The sequence below is a fragment of the Notolepis coatsorum genome (genome assembly GCF_963971535.1).
Source record: "Notolepis coatsorum genome assembly, chromosome: 16".
Classification (NCBI taxonomy): domain Eukaryota; kingdom Metazoa; phylum Chordata; class Actinopteri; order Aulopiformes; family Paralepididae; genus Notolepis; species Notolepis coatsorum.
In genome coordinates this window covers 57,200,089-57,225,539 of record NC_140180.1, presented here as the reverse complement: position 1 = coordinate 57,225,539, position 25,451 = coordinate 57,200,089, and the positions used below count along the sequence as shown (strand labels likewise).

Genomic DNA, 25,451 nt, shown 5'->3' with positions numbered 1-25,451 from the left:
TTCCGCAACGGATTTGATTTCCGGGGTTGGCCTGATTGACCACTAAGCCCACGTGACCCTACGCTGGCCCGCCCCCCTTACCCCGCTTACGCCTGAGTCACACACCAGCTAGCGGCAGCCAGAGAGCCTTGCTACTACTAGCCGAGTGATGAATGAAGCTCTATCTGTTTCACCTAACAGCACTATTGCTCCGTGATCATAGCCATCCATCTCTAAAGCTAACCACTATTTGTAAAAGCCACAACCACGTTACCATATGTAATAATGTAAATCATTGTGTCGTTGTACATATTGTGTACACCTTTAGAAGCTAACGCAGCTTAGCCTGGTAGCTATTGTTGTGCTAACAACATCCGATGTAGAAGGCATAGACGCAGGTCGCTTGTTGGCCGGCATGAGTGCCCGATTTGGGGTGGTTCTCTCCTCTTTGTGTGCCTTTGTCCTTGCGGGTGTTCTGCCGGGGGAGCTTGTGGACACGACAATAGTGGTGGATGTAGGGTGTTTGAGCTTGTAGCCTAGTTAGCTCGCAGCTATCGTTAGCTTCTAACGCAACGGTGTATACACAATATGTACAACGACACAATGATCAAACACCTTATAAAGACTATTGTCATTTCCATAAGTTCCCTGGCAGAATACTTGTGAGTACAAGGGTATACAAGGAGGAGAGAACCATTTTAAATCGGGTATTCATGCTGGCTAACAAGCTGGGTAGCTATGAGCTAACTAGCGCTACAAGCTCAAACACCCTACACAAACATGCCTGTACAGCAGAGTCGGGAAGTATCGGGGGCAGCGTGAGCCTCCCACGCGTTACTCCTCGCCACTGAGAGACCGCGCTGTCTGGTGAAAAGATGCGACAGGCTGCCTCCTTGTGTACCGGAGGGGACACATGATGCAAGGCTTCTATCCTCACTACAGCCGACCAGTGGGAGGCATAGTCTAGCAACGTTCAAGACAGGGGAGGGGAGAATTGGCGACACGAAATTGGGATGGCAGAAAAATAAGGAGAAAGTGGATCTAAAGATAATTCACCTAATCCATGTAAAAAAGAATAGTGTTAAGGAAGGCTAGCCCCGTGGTCGAGCTGATCAAACTAGAGCTATCCTGGAAAACCCCTCCCACCCTCTCTATGAGAAGCTAGCTAAGATGAGGAGCATGTTCAGTCACCGAGTCATACCCCCGGTGATTATGCAAAATAATTGCAATTAGCTCAATGGGATCAGACTATTATTACAGCAGCCCTAGTAATCTGCAGCATATTATACATGTACCATAATGACTGATAACATGTTGGGATTTGTTATTGAGGGTCATATATTTGCAGATTGTGTCATAATGTGGTGAACCATTACAATTAGGGGTGCACCGATGTATCGGTCGGGTATCGTTATCGGCCGATAAGTGCCTTGTTGACTGCAATCGGCCGATAAGCTCGAATGTGCCGATGGCAGTAGCCGATGAGTTCAGTCGCGTCCTGCATAACGGCGCCGCCCCCAGTCCCCCACACACATACAAGCTACTGCATCAAAGTTACTACTAAATATTCAACATTCTCTTTTGAGACTCCGCTTCAGACTCTTATCATTTGGCACTAAAAGCTAAACATTGTCACGGATATGGCTGTCGCAACATGTCATTAATTGTGTACGCGAGGTGGTCGCTCAGTGACGATGCTAACATGAGCTAGGTTAGCTAGCATGAGCTACCGGGAGATGGAAGACTAACGTTACTGGTGAAAATGTGATTTACGTTGGAATACTCTTTGCCAACTTGCTGTACTTGCTTGCAGGTCTGCAGCCATTATTGCTGGATTATGAATAGCCCCAACTTTAGCCAAGGTAACGTCATGGCTAAACCTTTAACGTTAGTTAACGCTAGCTTTCGTTTAGTTGTTCAATGCTAATAACACAACCAAGCGAACCCATCACAGCTCCCCGTCAACACCCCTCTCTCGGGAAGATGGCATTTAAGAAAGTATCTGCTGTTAAAATGACACAAACATTCGTTTTGTGGCATTAACGTTATATAGTTAGTGTTACACGTTCAATAACATAAGCATAGTATTTACCCGAACTACTAGCTCAGTTCCTTCCGTTGCTCATAGAGCCCTGAGAGTTGTACCCAATCCATTCTGCAATCTGTTAATAAAGTTTTCAATCAGACAAATGTATAGAAAGGCTTTGTTTTATTATAACATTCGTTGCAGTAAAATCATGCCTCGTTTGGTCGGCGGGCAGCTAACGTATTAGCTACGGTGAGCTTGTTGTGGTTCTCGCAAGCAGATCAATGGTGGCATGCCCTGAAGTAGAAAATGAATAAACGCTTGCCGATTGGTGGTAAGAACAGCAGGAGGTGGGTGCTAGCGGTGTGACGTAATTGGCCGAATCGACTGTCAATCAAAATTGTTCTATTGCATTGGTTGAGAGCTCTGGTTGAGACAATAGTATCTAGCTGCAGGCCGCCAGACCATACTGGGAGAGGGATAGTGCTACATGGCATCGTGGAATTAATACCATAAACATATTTCTTGATGTTTCCTTTTTTTAAGTAAGTAAAGAGGCCTACAAATACAAACATACACATACAAATATACAGTAGTTTCATTAAAAAATTATAATTACAAAAAAAAAATATATATATATATATATATATATATATATAAAAATCAAATACTTTTTTTTGCCACAAATATCGGTATCGGCCGATTGTGTTAGTTGAACAATCGGTATCGGTGGCCAAATTTTCATATCGGTGCATCCCTAATTACAATCTGTGAGAAACACTGCTTTTATTGGATACAAATGTATTGTCATACAACTAGGGATGCACCGAATGGGAATTTTTTATTTATTTTTTTAAACTTTGGCCATTTCCCTGGCTCTTTTATACTTTTATCGCATTTATACCTGGTCAAGTTCGACCGACAGAAGCAGGCTGAAAGGGTTCAGATGGGGGGGAAGACACTCTGGGAAAGGCACGGCTGCAGTCCGGGATTCGAACTCGCTCAGCCCCAGATCCGTAACGAGCACGGTTGTCCACGGCGCTGAAATAGCACTCGCGGTACGTGGTGAGCTACTGAAGCTCCCCCGAATGGGAAATTCTTGGCCGAAACCGATACCGAAAATAGAAAACAGTTGGCCGAAAGGCCGAAAATGATTCATGGAATAGATTTTTTTTACCAATGTTGTGGAACATTATGATTATGGAAAAATATATGATTATGGCAAAACTTAACTTAAATGATAAATAATCACTATTATGGGTCCATAAAACATTTATTCAGCACTTCTGACTGCATACAGTACATTAATTCCATCTTTTCTCTGGCTGCGCAGCGGACATCTGTGCTCTACTGAGCACACCTTTCTAGTCCCCAGCTGAATGTGCTCGCTTGACTTTGGCACAGTAGACGCGCGACAGACAGACAGCGTCAATGTGAGAAACACAATCCCCCCCCCACCGCGACGGGCAAAGTAAATAATATAGTAAATAAGGATATAAAAGCATGTTAAAGACTCATTTATTGGACGCCTTGCGCACAGAGTTTACATAGAAACAGCGTGACTCCCGACAGCGCGACATCATCACAACAACACGCGAATAATATGCATATTAGATCACTCCTACCACGACGGGCATATAGTAAATAAGGATATAAAAGCATGTTAAAGACGCATTTATTGGACGCGTTGCGCGCAGAGTTTACATAGAAACAGCGCGACTCCCGACAGCGCGACATCATCACAACAACACGCAAGGTTGTTAGGTTGTTTCTGTTTCGGTGATATATTTTCGGTGCAAAAACTCTTTCGGCCGAAAGCTGAAAGGCCATTTTTTCTTGCCATTTTCGGCCGAAAACTTTCGGTGCCGAAATTTCGGTGCATCCCTACATACAACACACTGAACACAGTATCAACAAAGTACAGTACAACACAAATAAGTGCATCTAAACAGACTGCAAATGTAACAGTAAAGTGCAATAGCAATATAAAATGTACAAGTGATAAAACTAGAGTATATATAAATTAGTATTACTGAGTAATGTTGCTTATTAGATATATGTGCAGTGTTATGGTATTATGTACAGGTATAACAACAGTACAGGTATATTCTGACGGGTGTTTATAAATATATATATACTGTATAAATAATATATATATGGTATATACACGGTATTGTACATGCTATCATAGTTATATGGGTAGACTAGTTTGAGGTAGGTAGTTATGATTGAAGTTGTAGACAGTGAAGGCAGTATGCAGGTATAAATTGAGTATGTACCTAAATGTGATATTTTTGTGTTGCCACTGTTGTCTATCTCTGTAGGTCCCCGCCTACCAGGGAGATGACGGTTTCTGTCTGTTTGAGAGTAATGCCATTGCTCACTACCGTAAGTGTCTTTTGCACCTTGGCTAAATGGAAAATTACTGAACAATTGTTGATGCTCTATGACAAGTATATCTCTCTTTCCATCTTACAAATCTCTCTTTTCCATCTTACAAATTGGTCAGAGTGAAATGCTTTGAAAAATGTCAAGTAGCAGGATATATTGGCGTTTTGAAAGCTATTTTCAAAATGTTCTTATGTTAAAATATGCTTGTAATGATTGATCATGCTGCATTTGTTTTGGCCTTTGATTTTGATTTGTGTAGAGTACCTCTAATGCCGAGTTCAGACTACATGATTATATAGCCCTGATTTTCCACTCGCTGATCCAGATCAGAGGCAAATGCGTGAACAAGACGCGATCTGAGAGACTCGCCATTGCATTGCAGACAAGTATCAAGCAACATGTTGGCAAAGGTCTAAATAATAAGAAACCGTCTTGAAAAGCAGTCAATTCATAAGCTTTTGTTCTCTGCTCGCTTGTTATGATCATAATGCTTACAAACTTCAAAGGTGTATTCATCCCATACATTTGGCCACAAGAGTTTCATATTCTGAATATCCACAATGAGAATATGGAAGGAGTGGGGAGAGAGTGACTAGGAGAGACTGTCATAGACCAGGCATTTATTAGTTGATTTCATCTACAGATCTATAAAATTGAGCTTTTGAATGCAGGTCTGGCCTTTTGTATCAATTTAATTTCTATGGTCTCAAACTGTTCACATGCCGAAACCCCCCTGTCACTGGGCAAGGCTGTGTCCTTTCATGACACTGAACCCTATATCTGGCAGGGGAAGAGAGACTAGAGTCCATATATTCATCCCAGCCATCTCAGTTTTGTGAGGAAAAAGGCTGTTTCATAATATGGGCACATGTTGAATAGGCTGTTCTTGGCATCTTTTGGTTAACATCTTTTCTCTGACTGTTTGCATTTCTAAGGCGGTCTTTTTGGGCTCACCATCTTCTCGCCAACATTACACTGTAACATTATATTTCTTGGCTGCTCGACAGTTGTTTGATGACTCTGCTTCGTTGACCATGATCTTAAGCTCAACGGGCCCGGTACAGGGCCGAGATTCACATCACCCCATGAATCGATCAATACAGAACGTATTAATTAATGTTGTATTTTATTTCTTCAAAAAATGTAGCCACGAGTAAAGACCCTAACCCTGTCAAAACAGCAGTCAAAGTGTATATTTTCAGCACTACGTTTGTTTACCAATGATTTTAAGTGAAATATGAGTTTATAGAAATCTCCACAATGAGAATATGGAAGGAGTGGAGAGAGAGGGAGTGACTAAGAGAGAGTGACATAGACCACACAGTGGGTGTGGCATGGGGGAAAGAATGACTGCTCATTCTGAGGAGAAGAGAAACCGCTAAAACCTTGTCTTGTGCTTTCTCCAGTGAGCAATGATGTCCTGCGTGGAGCTACTACCCAGGCTGCAGCCCAGGTAATGCAGTGGGTGAGCTTCGCTGACGCAGAGATCATCCCTCCAGCCAGCGCCTGGGTCTTCCCCACCCTAGGAATCATGCAGTTCAACAAGCAGGTATGTGACCTTAAATGTTCTCTGTACGGTCTAGACGTTATGATAACTGGTTTGGAGCCACAGTACCACACCCGCCTTTTATTGTGCTTTGGGCACCTGTATTATAGCAATAATGCCCACATGGGTGTTATTTACTGGGATTATGGTTATGATGGGTCATGCATCTAGGTACAAGCCTCTGCAACCAGTACTCTTTCATATTGCCATGGACTAGGACTGCCCTCTTAATCCATTAATCAGTTGTTTTGAACTTGGACAACAAAAAATGTGTTGTTCGAGCTGAAGGAATTATTTCTTGAAAAATTGATGAGCAGATCTCTGCTAAGGTCGTTATTTAAAGAGGTAATTTGCGGGATTGCATGTGGGAACACAATTTTACAGAATTGACTTAAATCAACTGGTCAAAGTATTCATCATGTTCACATGCAGAAAACCCCCTGTCACACTGGGCAAGGCGGTGTCCTTTCATGACACTGAACCCTATATCTGGCAGGGGAAGAGAGACTAGAGTCCATATATTCATCCCAGCCATCTCAGTTTTGTGAGGGAAAAAGGCTGTTTCATAATATGGGCACATGTTGAATAGGCTCATTTAATTGATTTCTCAAGTGGAGGACAGCCCTACAAGGAACCATCACAGTAAAGAACTCGGGCATTGCAACTTATATAACTCAAACACGTGTACTACTGGAAGGTTTTTCAAATGATTGTATCTGATACTGGTACATCTTTTAATCTTTTATATGATATAATCCAACTCTTGGTCCTTGTTTGACTGCCTATGTCTCTACAGGCCACGGAGCAGGCTAAGGAGGATATGAAGAAGGTCCTGTCCCTGATGAACCAGCACCTGAACACCCGTACCTTCTTGGTGGGAGAGAGGGTCAGCCTGGCAGACATCAGTGTGGCCTGCTCCATGCTCTGGATGTACAAACAGGTCAGAGATGAGCACCCCGAGCATCACACACAAACGCACAGAGAAACTGGGTTGGTGGCACGAGAAGCAGGATTACCCAGTTAGCCTGAAAGCTAACCAAGAAATAACGATCTATACGCATGTGTACATGTATGTACAGAAGTATTTGCTATTGGACTTTGATAATGGTATCCCAAGTTGGACAAATTATTAAAATCATGGAAGAATTGCATCAAATTCTTAGTCTGGCTAACTGGGTAATCTCTATTAGCCAAATACGCACAACACGAATACTATTGCAACCAAAGCCTAGAGGGAAAAAATGCTTGGTTCTGAGTGAAGGCCCCCCCCCCCCCCCCCTTATTTTCAATATGTCTGAATATATTTTCAATTTTGGACTGGGCTGCCTCCCCTCCTGTAGGTATTGGACTCTGGTTTCCGTCAGCCATACCCCAATGTGACACGCTGGTTTGCTACCTGCGTCAACCAGCCACAGTTCAAGGCTGTCCTTGGGGAGGTCAAGCTCTGCGACAAGATGGCACAGTTTGATTGTGAGTTTTTTTTAGCAAGGACTGTTCATTAAATTTGTTAATGTTTTCATATCTTAATTTTAACGGTACATATGTTTGTCATTTGCTTTTGGAAATGGTATATTTGGTCCGTTTCCCATGTGTTGCAATTTTGCTACAGTTCTGATTTGAAATATTCCATGGGTGTCAGAAAACGTATTCTCAAAGGTATTGAGTGGTGAGTAATTTGGGGACAATAAACTAAATTGGTTGGAATGTCTCAATATATTTGAAACGTGGTTGATTACAAATATATATATATATATTTTTTTACTAGTAGTTAAACTTTACCTTCTTCTTTTACTCACTGCTCATCATGCCTGTTTCACAATGCTAACATTTCCAAAAATCCCCAAGCAGCTGTCATGTCCTCCACTAAGGACATACTTAGTTGACTAATAGTCATAGTATTTGTCGAATCTTTTATTAGTTGATTTCATCTACAGATTATAAAATGTACGTAGTTTTTTTTTTAATGCAGGTCTGGCCTTTTGTATACATTAAATTTCTATGGTCTCATACTGTGTTCTAAGGCTGAGCCCGAACGTTCGTTCGTTACGTTGACATTCGGACTTTAATTAATAGGTTCGAACGTTCGGTGAAAAAAAAAAAAAGCAGGCGCGCGACGTTGAGGCGATGTGAAGCGGCGCGTCCCCCGAGTGCGCTCGGCTCAACCAGTGTGGTCTCTGCCGGGCTGTAGCTGGATACTATTGTCTCAACCAATGCAATAGAACCATTTTGATTGACAGGCGATTCTGCCAATTACGTCACACCGCTTGCACCCGCCTCTGCTGTTACCACCAATCGGCAAGCGTTTATTATTTTTTTTACTTCCGGCAATACATTTATCTGCTTGCGAGACCGAGAAGCACAACAGAGTGAACAGACTCCGTAGCTCCCCGCTGAGGAAGGATCATTATGAATACCAGCCTTTTTCGGCCACGGAGCGCGAGCTTCATGGCGGGAGGTGGTTGCGTTGTAAACAACTCTGGCCGAGGGCGGACGGGCGGCAGGCGTGTTGGGAGCCGGTGTCTCTCTGTCGTCCCCCGTTCCGAGGTAGACGGTGGAAGGAGCAGAGGCGCGCGCCTCTCTCCTTCCCGTCGACCAAGAGTGAATACCTGTTATTGAACGTGTAACACTAACTATATAACGTACTTAATGCCACAAAACGAATGCATTTGTTTATCTAGCCCCTTACGTGACTGCGGTGTGCAAGGGCTATTGTTTATCATAAGTAGGAACTTTATGCAGTACTCAGTAGCTTGTTTATTTTCTTCTGAGTGCTTTGTTTAATTACATGTTTACATGAACAGCCACCACTGTAAACAACATGTTTTTTCACCAATAGATTATGCAATGCCGCCCTCCGTAGGATCTATAATACAAAAAAAAAAATTATATAATTTTTTTTTATAAAAACAATTTTTTATTAAAAAAATTACAAAAAACGAACGTTCGTTCGATAAACCCTGGCGAACGTTCGAACCCTAAAAACAGGGTTCGGGCTCAGCCTTACTGTGTTCACATGCGGAAACCCCCCTGTCACTGGGCAAGGCGGTGTCCTTTCATGACACTGAACCCTATATCTGGCAGGGGAAGAGAGACTAGAGTCCATATATTCATCCCAGCCATCTCAGTTTTGTGAGGAAAAAGGCTGTTTCATAATATGGGCACATGTTAGGCTGTTCTTAGCATCTTTTGGTTAACATCTTTTCTCTGACTTTGCATTTCTAAGGCGGTCTTTTTGTGCTCTGTCTTCTCGCCAACATATTTGAAACATGTGGTTGATTACAAATATATAAAAAAATATTACTAGTAGTTAAACTTGACTTTTCTTCTTTTACTCACTGCTCAACATGCCTGTGTCACAATGCTAACATTTCCAAAAATCCCCAAGGACCCTTGCCAGACAAGCGGCTCTTAACAGAAAACGTACGTTACTCTATTTCAGCTAGGAAGTTCTCTGACATGCAGCCCAAGAGAGAGGCCCCTCCGAAGAAGGAGAAGGCAGGAAAGGACGTAAGCAAGGAGAAGAAAGAGAAGAAGAAGGAGGAGAAGAAGCCGGCTCCCGCTGATGACGACGATATGGACGAGTGTGAAGCTGCTCTGGCTTCTGAGCCCAAAACCAAGGACCCTTTTGCACACCTGCCAAAGAGGTGAGCGTCGCCTTTAGGGCTCCACTAAAATACTTAGTCCACTGTCCTCCACACCTGCCAAAGAGGTGAGCGTAGCCTTTAGGGCTCTCCTCCACTAAAACACTTAGTTCACTCTCCTCCACTAAAACACTTAGTTCACTCTCCTCCTCCAAAACACTTAGTTCACTCTCCTCCACTAAAACACTTAGGGCCCTTTCTCACTCACCATTCGGGGTCGAATCAGCACCGGTTCGCACCAGAAAAGGGTGTGTCCGTCTGAGTGAGAACGCTCCGTCCCCGTCCGATTCGTCCCCGGGGGCGCTGAACCTGGACCGGTGAAATAGGTGGTCTCGGGTGCGCGCTAGTGGGAGCGGGGGGCGTGACACACAACGTCGTAGGGCTGGGCGATATGACCAAAAACGTTAACGCGATAAAATTATTAAATTATTTTCATATAATTCGATATAGATAATTATCGGCGATATAATGTCTGTCAAGTTTAATTAACTTCTTATGCTGCTGCGAATGTCTCGAGTCGAGTTGATGTCGTCATCAGTCCGCGCACGTTAGCAGTTAGCCGACAAGCGGAATATCTCATGACAATCTAATAAATATGACACTAAAATACTCTCTTCCGCCACAATATATTGAAGCGACGTCCACTGTATACCCCACACTACTATAAACGTGGCCTCAGAATTCACGCCACACACATACTCGGCACGTAAATATATAAAACATCGCCGTGCAAGCTAGTTATCCTAGCCAGCCTGTTGTTTCTAAGCGAATGTCTCGAGTCGAGTTGATGTCGTCATCAGTCCGCGCACGTTAGCAATTAGCCGACAAGCGGAATATCTCATGACAATGTAATAAATATGACACTAAAATACTCTCTTCCGCCACAATATATTGAAACGACGTCCACTGTATACCCCACACTACTATAAACGTGGCCTCAGAATTCACGCCACACACATACTCGCCACGTAAATATATAAAACATCGCCGTGCAAGCTAGTTATCCTAGCCAGCCTGTTGCTTCTAAGTGGTGTATTCCATGACAATGTGCTAAATATGACACTAAAATACTCTCTTCCGCCACAATATATTGAAACGACGTCCACTGTATACCCCACACTACTATAAACGTGGCCTCAGAATTCACGCCACACACATACTCGCCACGTAAATATATAAAACATCGCCGTGCAAGCTAGTTATCCTAGCCAGCCTGTTGCTTCTAAGCGGTGTATTCCATGACAATGTGCTAAATATGACACTAAAATACTCTCTTCCGCCACAATATATTGAAACGACGTCCACTGTATACCCCACACTACTATAAACGTGGCCTCAGAATTCACGCCACACACATACTCTGCACGTAAATATATAAAACATCGCCGTGCAAGCTAATTAGCCTAGCAAGCCTTGTTGTTGAGCGAGTCCTACCTCTGGGTCTCCTTCCGGGTCTCCTTCGCTCTCGGCCATCTCCTTCACCGATTGGTTGTTAGTGCGTGCTCATATCCAAGCTTGGAAAATCGATATATCGAAACTTTGCGACCACGTTCATGTTTATTTCGAGGAAATAATTTATCGCGAGCATTACGTCGTTACTGTAATGCTTTCATGCTTGCTTGAATTTTGGGCAGATAAAACCACACAGCAACAACTGGACAATACCCACAAACTATATTTATGGGCAATTTGCGAGTTCAGACCTCAACCAAAACAAGCATGTGGAGCCTCACAGCTCAGTGGATGAAAACATGAAGCCACGTTACAAAGCACAGCACTTCCCTGGCTCGCATTAGGCCTGGCAATTTTGTTTGCCATTGCTATGTCTATACATTGGTTTCTTGTTCGAATGCCGAATGCATTTATTTCTATTAGACCAGTGGTGCCCAACCAGTCGGCCGTGGTCGACCAGTAGATCAATGACATGCAATATAATTGCCACGAGCGATGGGATAATGTTAGCTGCTGAACAGGCTAAGCTAACTAGCGTTAGCCGTTAGCTTAGCGTTTTCCATTGCTATGTCTACTATACTTTCTTGTTCGAATGCATTTCTTTCTATAGACCAGTGGTGCCCAACCAGTCGGCCGTGAACGACCGGTAGATCAATGACATTCAATATAATTGATGCGAGCAATGTTACTAGTAATAGGCTAAGCTAACTAGCGTTAGCGGACTACAACACCATCCATTCGTGAGAAAAGGGGCTGGGTTATATTGACAAGGCTTGACAACGGAGGTTCAAATATAACTTCATATTTATTGGTTATTTGTTTATTTTATATCGGCATCCAGTCTCCACCACTGTGTTAACACTTCCTGTGTTTTACATTTTCGAGCGTGACATCATCGCCTACGGCAAGCGTACACGCTCAAAACGCAAACCGTAAACGGAACCCGGAGCGAACCAAGACTGAAGTGTGTACACAAACTAGAGGGGGGGGGGGGGAGTTTGCACCCAAAGACGGAACGAGACGGTACGGAGCTGATTCGGCCCTGATGGTGAGTGAGAAAGCACCCTTAGTTCACTCTCCTCCACTAAAACACTTAATTCACTCTCCTCCACTAAAACACTTAGTTCACTGTCCTCTACTAAAACACTTAGTCCACTGTCCTCCACTAAAACACTTAGTCCACTCTCCTCCACTAAAACACTTAGTCCACTGTCCTCCACTAAAACACTTAGTCCACTGTCCTCCACTAAAACACTTAGTCCACTGTCCTCCACTAAAACACTTAGTCCACTGTCCTCCACTAAAACACTTAGTCCACTGTCCTCCACTAAAACACTTAGTCCACTCTCCTCCACTAAAACACTTAGTCCACTCTCCTCCACTAAAACACTTACCGGTAGTCCAATGTCCTCCACTAAAATACTTAGTCCACTGTCCTCCGCTAAAATACTTAGTCCACTATCCTCTGCTAAAACGTTTAGTCCACTGTCCTCTGCTAAAATGCTTAGTCCACTGTCCTCCACTAAATACTTAGTCCACTGTCCTCCACTAAAATACTTAGTCCACTGTCCTCCGCTAAAATACTTAGTCCACTGTTCTCTACATGTCATCCACTAAGGACATACTTAGTTGACTAATAGTCATAGTATTTGTCGAATCTTTTATTAGTTTTTCATCTACAGATTATAAAATGTAGTTTTTTTTTAATGCAGGACTGGCCTTTTGTATCAATAAAATGTCTGGTCTCAAACTGTGTTCACATGCGGAAACACCCCTGTCACTGGGCAAGGCGGTGTCCTTTCATGACACTGAACCCTATATCTGGCAGGGGAAGAGAGACTAGAGTCCATATATTCATTCCAGTCTGTTTTGTGAGGAAAAAGGCTGTTTCATAATATGGGCACATGTTGAATAGGCTGTTCTTAGCATCTTTTGGTTAACATCTTTTCTCTGACTGTTTGCATTTCTAAGGCTGTCTATTTGGGCTCAGTCTTCTCGCCAACATTACACATCATATTTCTTGGCTGCTCGACAGTCGTTTGATGACTCTGCTTCGTTGACCATGATCTTAAGCCAGACGGGCCCGGTACAGGGCCGAGATTCATATCGCACCATAAATCGATCAATACGGAACGTATTAATTAATGTTGCGTTTTTTTTCTCCAATGTAGTAAAGACCCTAACCCTGTCAAAATGGCAGTCTAAGTATGTTTTCAGCACTGTTTGTTTACCAATGATTTTAAGTGTTAAGTGAAATATGAGTTTATAGAAAAATTACACTACCCAGCTCAAGCTGTCAAAAGCTGTCTACCCCGCGGTCAGGTGGCGTAGCGGAGATTGCGCTTGTCACCAACGCAGAAGATGCTGGGTTCGAGCCCAGCTATCTGCGTTGCTACCAGCTTGGCTGGCCGTTCATACTAATACAATTGGCAGTATTAGGGGGTGGGAACGCTGGCGGGTGGGAATCTGGTGTTGTGGACAGCGACGCCTACAGGTCAGGTCTAGGCGCTTGGAAGCGGGGGCAGGACTTGGTGGCGATGGCGTGCCCTCCCACGCGTTACACTTCACCAATGAGAGTCCTCGCTGCCAAGTGAAAAGAGCGTCACTGGCTTGACGGCGCACGTCTCGGAGGAAGCGTGCGTTCGACATCAGGACACCCTTGTACCGACTCGTGGGAGAACATGCGTACAACAACCAGGTAGGGGAGGGGGGGAATTGGCACAACGATTAATTGGGACGGGGAGAAAATCAGAGAAAAATAGGAGAAAGAAGGGTAAAAAAAAAGCTGTCTACCCTGTCAAACTTTGAGCAGTCTGACTTTGAAAAAAAGAATTCAATGTAATTTTCGGGATCATATCATGGGTCGAACAAACCTGAACGTTATTGCCATAAAATAGAACATAGTAAGTTTCTCTACTTCTGTGAACGTCTGGGGGGAAAACTGCAGCTCAATCGAATGAAAAATGGTGGAGCATAGCCTGGTGGTACTAAATCCAGATTGAACTCTGCCATTGGAAAGAGGATATTTGGCCTGATCCATAGATGCTAGTTGGCCATAATAAGGTCATTTATAGGCCTGATATTCTATTTCATATTAAAAATTCAGTACTGCATCTACAAAAAACCCTGTAAATCATCTGCCCTTTATTCATTCCATTAGATTTTTTGTACAGTTGATCTCAAGAAGGTGCTGAATGAGCTGACATTTTTTATTTCTAGTCAATATTAGCATGGTGTTATATACCGTCAAAGATATAAAAAAAAATATATATATATATATATATATATAAAAAGGGAAAATGTATACTCGTAATTACAATTTACTTAAGCCTAGTAACACACGCAATATTTCTGACACTGGGAATACATTTCCTGAGATCCATAGATGTCCCTAGATACCAAGAACATGTAAATGGGACTTGTAAAAGTGGAGCAATCTTCCATTTACTTATATGGCTAGGGCTTAAGATGTTAAAATTGGCATCGTAACTCCTTGTTTGTTAACTTGCCTGACTTTTGGGCCACCTTATTCGAGCTGGTCGCTGTGTCGCCATCTCCAGGCACCTATCACTGTGTGCACACGTGTGTTATGGTTGCCGTGGTGAAGTTACATTTCTATATTCTATTTAGTAGGGGTGTAACGATGCAACGTCACAATGATTCGATTACGTTTATTCAGGCAACGATTCAATGAATCATAAAATCTCTTAATTTGACCACGATTTGATTAATTGTTGATACATTTTCTATCAGTTAATTCCCCAAAAAATGTTGAATACACAAATGTGGCTGGGGGAACTGATTCACTCAGCATGAATGGACTAGGTCAATAAAAACAATACACTGAAGGCGGCTGAGTGGCGCAGTGGGCAAGGCGCTCGCCACTAACGCAGGAGATGCTGGTATCGAGCCCAGCTCTCTGCGTTGCTACCGGCTTGGCTGGCCGTCATACTAACACAATTGGCAGTGTTAGAGGGTGGGAAAGCCGGTGGATGGGGATTGGACGTTGTGGACGTCGACTCCTACAGGTCGGTTGGGTGACGCCTGTACAGCAGAAACGGGAAGTATCGGGGGCAGCGTGAGCCTCCCTTGCGTTACTCCTCGCCACAGAGTTCGAGCTGTCTGGTGAAAAGATGCGACAGGCTGCCTCCTCGTGTACCGGTGCGGACACGTGATGCAAGGCTTCTATCCTCACTACAGCCGACCAGTGCGAGGCATAGTCTAGCAACGTTCAAGACAGGGGAGGGAAGAATTTGAAATACGAAAAAAATTGGGATGGGAGAAAAATAGAAAATAAGGAGAACAAGTTGATAAAAAAAATTGATTATACCGTAATTGCTGGACTATAAGCCGCACCTGAATATAAGCAGCACCAGCTAGATATAGAATGAAAAATGTGTACATCAGGGCTCGACCATATTGCTCGCATATGCCCCTAAAAATATGTGTGCGAAGCTGAAAAATCAATTACGCGCATGGTGTGCGAGTGCAGATTACAGCCTCAGTCGTCCTTTTTTTTTTTTTTTTTTTTTTTTTTTTTGCTGAGAATCGTTAAACTACAAGTCCCACATTGCACTCAAGCCAACGGTCCAATCACAGTAGAGTGACGTGACTGGTTTCATGGGAAATAAAGCAAATGATCAATCGGAAGCTCTCATTTTGCTTGTTTACGTCCTGAAACTCCGCCATTGCGATCGGGCTCTGCGTTTTACGAGACACTAACTTATTATATAGTCTTACCAATAGCAATAGATTTTAGAACACCTAGATTTATCGATAGCAATAGTAATATAACGTTAATGCAACAAAACGAATGCCTTGCTAGTTTCATAACGATGCAGTAGCGTATTATGTCGTTGTGTTGGCTGTAACGGACATGACAATAACATAACGTGTACACATTAAAATTGCGATAATCGATTCTAACATTTTCAAATCGATGCAGTTGAATTTTCCCCTTAGGATCGATGCATTGTTACACCCCTACACCAAAGTCACTGGCCCACTGTGTGTATCTGTGTGTATAATAACTTGGCTAGCGTTATCAACAGCAATAGGGTCCAGCTGCAGCTTCGGACGGCCGGAGTGCAAGCGATGTGACGTAATTGGCAGACTCTACTGTCGATCAATGGTCTACCTGACACGCAAACTCATAAACAATGTTTCTGTACTGGAGGTGTACAGTATTTCAATAGGCAACCCTGAAAGGATTATTTTTCTAGAAGAGCAACACTAGCCAAAACATAGGCATAGGTATGCATAAAAGGGGCAAAAGCTAAAGTTAAGTGACTGTTACTTTTGTAGCAGTAGTTTGATTTGATAGTTTATTTGATAGGGACAGCACATGTTAATGAACATCAAGTACAAAATACAAAATGTAAACATGCAGGGTTGTAGCAAGAGTTAATTTACTCGCATGCACGCACAGTACAAATATACATTTATTTAAAAGAAATTATAATAAACTGTTACTTGAAATATTTTCACTGTGCTCTTAATATTTTTGGGTGCTCCTAAATTTCTTTGTGTGCTCCTAAATGTTTTCATTTAGGAGAGAGCACATGTGCTCCTTGGGAAAAAGGTTAGCGTAGAGCCCTGCATATATACAAGCCGCACCTGACTACAAGCTGCAGGGAGCGCCCCTGGTGGCCGTTCGCAGTAAGAATCCATAGATTAGCCGCATCGTTGTATAAAACGCAGGGTTCAAAACATGGGAAAAAAGGTACGGCTTATAGTCTGGCAATTACGGTAATCGATTCTAACTAGGGATGTTCGATATTGGCTTCGATACCAATATACCGATATTGTCCAACTCTTAACCGTTTCGGGGCCAACCACGGATAAATCCGTGTTTCAAATCCAACGGTTGAGGACCAACCACGGACATGTCCGTGGCAAGGTTGTTTTGGCTTTTATTCCATTGTATTAACACATCCACCGCCGTTCACGTTGTACAGCGTTATTGCCCGCCATGTCTGCCAAACCACGCTGTACAGCGATATTGAGATCATATTTCATTTTTTAGCCATGGCATTCATAATTCAGCCACCCAGCCTCTGGTGATACAGTGAGACTCTGCACAATATTGCAACGCCTCAATACCGCCGCCTGGTGGATGATCGGGTGAGTTACAACCGGAAGTTGCAATCTGTGCATCTGGGAAATCCGTCCGGCAGTCACATATTGTTGCGGGACTCCAAACATACATACCCTGGTGTGCATATGGATCGCTGCCATAACTCAATAATCTATATTTGGGCTTTTATTGCGCCATACAAACTGGAAATGGATCTAGGAGATTGACGTCAAATAAGTGGGATATTTTTCCTCCAGTCTCGTCGGCGAACGGTAAGAGGACGCTAATGTCATTTTCAGCCCAATTGTCTATTCATTTCACCGCAAACCGATCTGATCAATATATCACCCATACTACATAAAGCATTTACTGATGATCACGGAATTATAAACGACCCCCCCCCCCCTTTCATCCGCGCATGATGACTCATAACGTATACGATCATGTACAGTTGAATTTTTTAATATAGCGTGTCTAGGGAATAGACGGCAATCGATAATCTATAAATGCCTTTAGGCCTATAGCTCACATTCTAGGAACTACGGCAGAAAATGATAAAAACATACTTATATTCTAGAAGGTATTTTTGTATGAATATATGAATGAAAAAGTATAACGTTCCTACATCCTGAACGATAGATAATCGATGTTGAATGGGCCATAGTAATGTCAATTTAGCAATACAATTTAAAAAGTTATAGCCCTGCAAAGAAGGTGAACATCTCCATAGGCTTAGAGTGGTGGCAGACTGGCTATATTGATGGATATAAGTCATGGCAGGGAATGTGTTAACCTACTCGATGTCACCGAGCTGCACTGCAGATCTACCCTCCTTCGAATCGCTGTCTCGATAATGCAGTGTGCCCTGTGGCAGAACGGTGCATTTTTTTTTATTTTTTTTTTATACTTTCAATGTAGTTTCCAGTTAGCTGGATTCTGGATGTGCAGCCTAGTAGCTTGGAATACGTTTTGGGACGCAGATTTCAGTGTGCAGTAAAGGAATATATCATCAGCCAATGGACATATGGATCTACCAGATGGCGATCGATAACTGGGAAATGCTTTGGGGGATCAAACCGGCCCACGGTAAGATCTTTTTCACGTAAATTACATGCTGATCAGGGTTTGTTATGATAGCCATCCACCCGATCAGCGAATGTGGCTACTGAGGCTAACGCGGTTATTGGTAATCAATAATCAGAAATGACGTCCCCCGCCCCCTTTCATGCATTCATGGTGGACCATCATACCGATCATATGCAGTTTGAGTTTTAACTGTAGCTTCTGTATATCCAAAATGCCATTGGATTTAACGTTAGTAGCTTAGCGGCCTGTATCTCGCCTTCCAGGAAATATACTAGCCGAAATCCCTTATAACGCTTATATTCAAGACGCTATAAAATGAGAACGTATTGATGAGAAAATTATTTCTTTAGGTTTAGTGTGTCGATTGACAATGAGAATGGACGGATAGCAATACTATAAAGTATAGATTTAGCTCTACAAACAGCCCCACGGACTATGCAAGTCTATTATGAAATGCTGGCCGTCTAGAGTGATTTTAGACGGATCCAAGTGGCCGAGAAAGTGTTAACAAAGAGGCAGAGTTGATTTTACTGCACACTGAAATCCGCGTCCCAAAACGTATTCCAAGCTACAGGCTATAGGCATCGCTTCATGTTAGCAGAAAACTACATTGGAGATCCAGAAAAAGCAAGACAACTTCTGCCACAGGGAACACTGCATTATCGAGATAGCGCCCCTAAGAGGATCTGGCCGGTAATCCACTTTTTTGAATTCAAATAGTAGGGTACTTCTGCAGTGCTGCTCGATGACATCGAGTAGGTTATTACAATGGAATAAAAGCCAAAACAACCTTGCCACGGACATGTCCGTGGTTGGTCCTCAAACGTTGGATTCAAAACATGGACATCTCCGTGGTCGGGCGCCATTGTGTTAATTACAACAAGCAATGCCGTTTGTTATTTAAGATGAAGTCGGACTCGGCACTGACAGATTTGTGTTCATTGTGCTGCTTTTATAAAGCCTCAAATGACTGCTTACAATATTAATAAGTGTTTAGTTTGTCTAAAAAGGTTTAAACTTTACAGCACTGACGAAGTTGAACAAAGTGCTGTACAAGTCTCACAAAATATAAATTTCTTTTTTTTTTCTCTCTCTCGAAGCTTCGAATTAAAATCGAATCTCTGCTTCGAATTCCAAAAAAAAATCGAAGGTCATCCCTAGTTACACCCCTACTATTTAGTAAAACTCATGACAACACCGATATTATACGAAGCTGTTTTGGGCTGGGCTCCGCCCATAAGCTCTTTGAGTGACAGTCACCCACAGTCTGCACTGGCAGACAGAGAGACATAGAGAGATGGAGGAGGGGGTTACTAAGTTTGCCGCAGGGGGGCATAATCCCACAGGACAATGCATTGGTAACTTGTTTCAAATGACAATATATACCCCTGTGAATATTATTGCACGGATCGGAATACGGGCGTGCGCAATGATATTTTGCAGCAGTTTGACAGTGATATGTGAGTGCTCCCGACTGCGTGTGTTTCCCCGAGAGAAGCTCCTGCGCTGCGTGTTTTACGGAGAGAAGCTCCTGCCCTGCGCTGCGTGTGTTTCCCCGAGAGAAGCTCCTGCCTGCGTGTGTTTTTCCCCCCGAGAAGCTCCTGCCCCGCGATACGTGTGTACCACGTCTATGGATGGGTACCTTTCACATTTGAACCGGTACCTGTGAATCGATACCGGTACCCAACGGTACCTTTTTTCGGCACTTTAGTCTCAAGAAATTTTATTTACCTACCTCAGTCGTAAAAAAAAAAAATCCAAACTTCAAATAACTACAATTTCGACAGTTTTCGGCTTGTCATTGCTCCGACTGCTTTGTTGTTGAATCAAGTCAAATCCTAGGTAAGCATATATTGTGCGTGTGAACGTTGACACGAGAAAAAAAAAAAAAAATGGTTTCTCACTTGATTCGATACTCGGTAGTACCGACGTGTTTCGGTTCGGTGCCTCAAAAGTACCGAATTCGGTACCCATCCCTAACCACGTCAACCCGTTTGAGGAAGTGTCGGTATTTCCACTCGCTCTGTTGTTGAGCAAATGGTTGCACTACAACCATAGGCGTTATGCAGATCAGTGCCTTATTCACGTCGGCAAACAGTCAAATCAGAATGGCTTAGTTCACTGGGGGAGGATATTGTCTCAACTGAATTGGAGCAATCCACCAAAATGAGAATTAGAGACACAGACCCCATTGATACAAACCCCCTTTGCTAGAAAACGATGCTAAACACTGGAAAAGGCTATTTATAAGACAGGGGCTGAGGGGACCTTTAAACTAAACTTGCCTTGGGCAAGTAATGTACTCTGGATGCCTGAACAGACTACTGCGGCAAGTTGACACCCTAGTGTGTGTGTGTGTGAATGAGGAAGATGGAGACTCGCTTGGGGTAACACTGGTTGGGCAATGTTTGTTTTCAGAGTGTTCAGGTCACCTACAAACACTGCTCCTCTGCATGTAAGAATTATATTTAGAGATGTCTTTCTGCATGACTGCTTGTGGGGAAACCATTTTACAGATGTGTAGACTTTCTTTAGTTGAGGACAGCCCTAGAGCAGTCCCTGTACAGTATATACATCTCATAACCCCTCTCTCTTCACTACAGTGCCTTTGTGTTGGACGAGTTCAAGAGAAAATATTCCAATGAGGACACCCTGACCGTAGCTATCCCCCACTTCTGGGAGCACCTTGACCGCGAGGGCTACTCTATCTGGTACGCAGAGTATAAATTCCCAGAGGAGCTCGCCATGACCTTCATGAGCTGCAATCTCATCACAGGTGAGGCCCCACAGTTACCACTGCACTCTACAACAATGACATTTCTAGGCTAATGGCACTGTGTGTTATGAGCTCCAATGGTGTGTAGCCACGGTGACGGGACGAATTTGGCAATCGATTTTAACTCCACTCCCAACATCCTCAGTATGTATTCTAAATGTACAGACCTTCATAATGTTACTTACAGCAGAGTGTTTTGTCCTCAAAGTATTCCAATAAGTATTTTCCAACCAAAATGTAACATTTTGCTGTACTGTCTTGCTACTTGTCACCAGAGAAACTATAGACACGGCCACATTATGAATTAATTAGATGCATGTAGGCTGTCTCTAGTGACCTGTTCTCGTATGCTGAGTGACTGCAAGTTGTCGATGCATAGTGCAGAGATACTTGTAAAAACTACAACCATAGTTGTGACTATATGGGCCAGAGAATTTGAATGGCTCAAATTATAACATGTTCTGATGTTTTCATTGTTTCTATTTTCATAGAGATAACCCAGACAATGAGAACAGCAGCCCATCCCAACTGCCATTCCACCTTATTTAATAGTATAATCGTTTTTGGTTTTGTTATACTGTAAAAACTGGGATTTGGGTTAATTAATATTTATTAAATAATTATTAGTAACCTATACATAATAAAAAAGACTGCCGTTTTAAATCGAATTGAGCTGAATTCAATGCATTTGAAGACCATTTTCATATGTATTATCAGCGCCAACACAAGTCAAAATTCTCCGCTCTCTAAGGGCCCTTTATCACTCACGTTTTGGGATCGAATCACTGCTCCCGGGAACGGGGGGGGAGTGTTCTCACTCACCCCTTTTGGGATGCGAAACGGCGCTGATTCGTTTTACCCCCCGCTGAACGGCGCCAGTTGGATTAGGTGGTCTCGGAATCGCGCCGTGGGATTGGGGGGCGTGACACACACAACGTCGTTACTGTCATGCTTGCTTGAATTTTGGGCAGATAACACTAGGGCTGGGCGATATGACGATATTATATAAATATCGGGTACAGTTCATTAACGATACACTTTTTCAACGTATCGTGGATATCGTGATGTTTTGCCCAAGAGGATTGTGTCGCGTCAATCTGTCCACACGTTACTCGTTCATATCTCAGCCCGTGCTGAGATATGCCCATTCCGCGGTCTGTTAATAAAGTTTTCAATCAGACAGATGTATGGAAAGGCTTTTATTATAACATTCGTTGTAGTAAAATCATTATGCCTCATTTAGTCCTGTTGAGCACTGGTCTCCTACTCGACGGCCGCGGGGAGCTAACGTTAGTAGCTTTGTTGACGTTGTTGAGCCACAGGACATTCCGGAAGTAAAAAACTAGGAGCTTGCCGATTGGTGCTAAGAACAGCAGGGCGGGTGCAAGCGCTGTGACGTAATTGGCAGACTCGACTGTCAATCAAAATTATATGTTTCCGTCAGAATGAATGAGTGAAGACTTTGTTAAAGGGTTGCAGAATGGGTACAATACAGTACAGGAGGATGAAGACCAGAAAAAGACTTTCGACTTTTTTACATAAGGGTCCTCCATTTTCAATTCATCAAAACATTTAGAGACATACATATATACAGTAGTTTCATTAAAATGCTATTGATTGATTGATTGATTGATTGATTGATTTAAAACTTTATTAACATATTGCAGAATGGGTACAGTACAGCTCAATACATACAATTGTTAAGGGGATGCAGACCAGAGAAAGACTTTAGTCTTGTTTACATCAGGGTCCCCCATTTTCAATTCATCATATTTCATATCTAAATCATATAATATCTCATTGCTAAATATATGCAATATATAATCTAAATCTAATATATAATATAAAAATGCTAAATGCATGGGTATTTTATTTTGTCTTTAATGTTAGCTTGCAAAATCAAATACTGTCTTGGTAAGCCTCATAATGAATTGTTTGGGGTAAAAAAGAAAAACATCGTGATGTGTATCGTGTATCGCCGAAAGGTCAGAAAATATCGTGATATCATATTTAGGCCATATCGCCCAGCCCTAGATAACACCACACAGCAACAACTGGAGAATACCCACAAACGATATTTATGGGCAATTTGAGAGTTCAGACCTCAACCAAAACATGAAGCCACGTTACAAACTCACAGCACTTCCCTGGCTCGCATTAGGCCTGGCAATTTTTGTTTGCCATGCTATTTTCTATACATTAGTTTCTTGTTTGAATGCATTTATTTCTATTAGACCAGTGGTGCCCAACCAGTCGGCCGTGGTCGACCAGTAGATCAATGACATGTAATATAATTGCCACGAGCGATGGGATAATGTTAGCTGCTGGACAGGCTAAGCTAACTAGCGTTAGCCATTGCTGTATACTATACTTTCTTGTTCGAATGCATTTATTTCTATTAGACCAGTGGTGCCCAACCAGTCGGCCGTGGTCGACCAGTAGATCAATGACATTCAATATAATTGATGCAGCAATGTTACTAGTAAAGGGCTAAGATAACTAGCGTTAGCCGTTAGCTTAGCGTTAACGTTAACCCTGCAAAACGCTCAAAAGCGGACTCTACAACAGAGTTCCATTCGTGAGAAAAGAGGCAGAACACACAGTGAATGTATCCGTTTTGTTTATTGCACGTTCTTTGCTGAAAAGAAAAAGTGCTACAGGCTATACTAGACTAGGCTAAGCTAACTAGCGTTAGCCGTTAGCTTAGTGTTAGCCCTGGGAAACGCTCAAAAGCTAACTCTACAACACCATCCATTTGTTATAAAATGGGCTGGGTTATATTGACAAGGCTTGACAACACAGGTTCAAATATAACTTCATATTTATTGCTTATTGTTCATTTTATATCAGCATCCAGTCTCCAGCGCCATGTTAACACTTCCTGTGTTTACATTTTCGAACGTGACATCATCGCCTACGGCAAGCGTAAACGCTCAAAGGGCAAACCGTAAACGGAACCCGGAACGAAACAAGACTGCAGTGTGTACGCAAACTAGAGGGGCGAGAGGGGGGGGGGGGAGAGAGTTCGCATCAGATCTCGGAACTGGCTAGAACTAAACGGAATGGAACCGTATACCTGAGTGAGAAAGGCCCCTAGGGCTATGTGTCCACTAATAGCCTTTTTTTTTAGGCGGACCGCTTTGAAAAAAGAAGAAAAAAAAGTTCCAAGTGTTTTTCTGGGTCTCCCCAGAGCTCGTGCCAGCAGCGGCTCCGCCCCTTCCTCGATGAGTTACATTGATGAGCGCGCTGCTTTTCCGAAAGTTGAACTACTTTCAACTTTATGAGCTGGGAGCGCTCCGCCAAAAACGCTGCCGCTGAGAGCGCATAAAACGCGAGGCGCGGTGCTGGGAAGAGGAGCGCGCCTGACGCTTCTCCAGCATATAAATGAATGACAGAAAGGAGCTGACGACTCATAAGGCCATCAGGCTGCTAAACGAACAATAAACACTATGCAACAACCATCAAATGCACACAGCACACACACCCACACGCACACACTCACTTAAACAAACGACACACTGCAGCACCCACTCCACACTTTAGATCACACAAACACACTTTATATTTATTGATAAAGGATTTGCACTACAACTCGTACACCTACTGTAAATTGCACCTCATCCCATTTCTGCCTTGCACTATATAGTATTGTATATTAGTACACTGCATAGTATTGTATATTATATGGTAACTCAGTTACGTCTATTCTGCATCGAACATTGTACATATGTCTATACTGAACACTGACCTCATTTTTTTTTACTTCTAATTTACATGCTATACTATGTTATTTTATTTCATACTTATCTTGTCTTGCACAGTCTCTGGAGCGTAACAGTAAGAAGCATTTTGTATAAAAGTATTCTGTACTTCTGTATGACAACTATTAAAGAAACTTGAAACTATAAAACGTCCGCTGTGGACACATAGCCTAATGCAAGCAGTGTGTCTGCAACGCATGTGACTGGAGCCACTGTCTGTCTGTGTGACTCTGCTTTGGTCCAATCACATTCCCCCACCCACAGTCTGCGAATCAGAGGCAGAGTAGGGCGGGTCTTCACGGCATGCTTGGTTGTCTCAATGACCTGGGGCAGTGTAGCTTATGGGTTAGCGGGGCTCCGTCGTCTCGAGTCGACTACACTTAGTAAGTAAAACTTACACTCATGCTTGCTCGCACTCACGCTCGCGCACACACACACACACTCGCTCTCATTACAACTCCGCTAAGAGTTGTGTTTCTGTTGTGTTTTTCGCGCGCGTCATCGATAGGTTTTCGCAATCGGCAAGTAGCAAGCGTTATCGGAATTCCCTAATCTCATATTTATACTGATTATCGGCCGATCGATCGGGGCATCCCTAATATTTGCCGCTGTTCAGCCTATTGAAAGGTAAAGCAATGACTCGTGTTGACAGGCATTTGAAAAATAATCATACACAATATAGCCCTGTAATTCATGTTGTATTTAATTTTGTCTATC

At 42.9% G+C, this 25,451-nt stretch overlaps 1 protein-coding gene across 1 annotated transcript in view; it reads left to right on the top strand.

Annotated features, from left to right (window-relative positions):
- Positions 1-25,451, top strand: part of eef1g (eukaryotic translation elongation factor 1 gamma) — a 47,186-nt gene that overhangs the window by 8,061 nt on the left and 13,674 nt on the right. The window contains exons 3-8 of the mRNA XM_084332175.1: positions 4,330-4,393; positions 5,803-5,945; positions 6,739-6,882; positions 7,283-7,412; positions 9,382-9,586; positions 20,801-20,973. Of these exons, the coding sequence (XP_084188301.1) occupies positions 4,330-4,393; positions 5,803-5,945; positions 6,739-6,882; positions 7,283-7,412; positions 9,382-9,586; positions 20,801-20,973 (859 nt within the window). The remainder of the gene's footprint in view (positions 1-4,329; positions 4,394-5,802; positions 5,946-6,738; positions 6,883-7,282; positions 7,413-9,381; positions 9,587-20,800; positions 20,974-25,451) is intronic.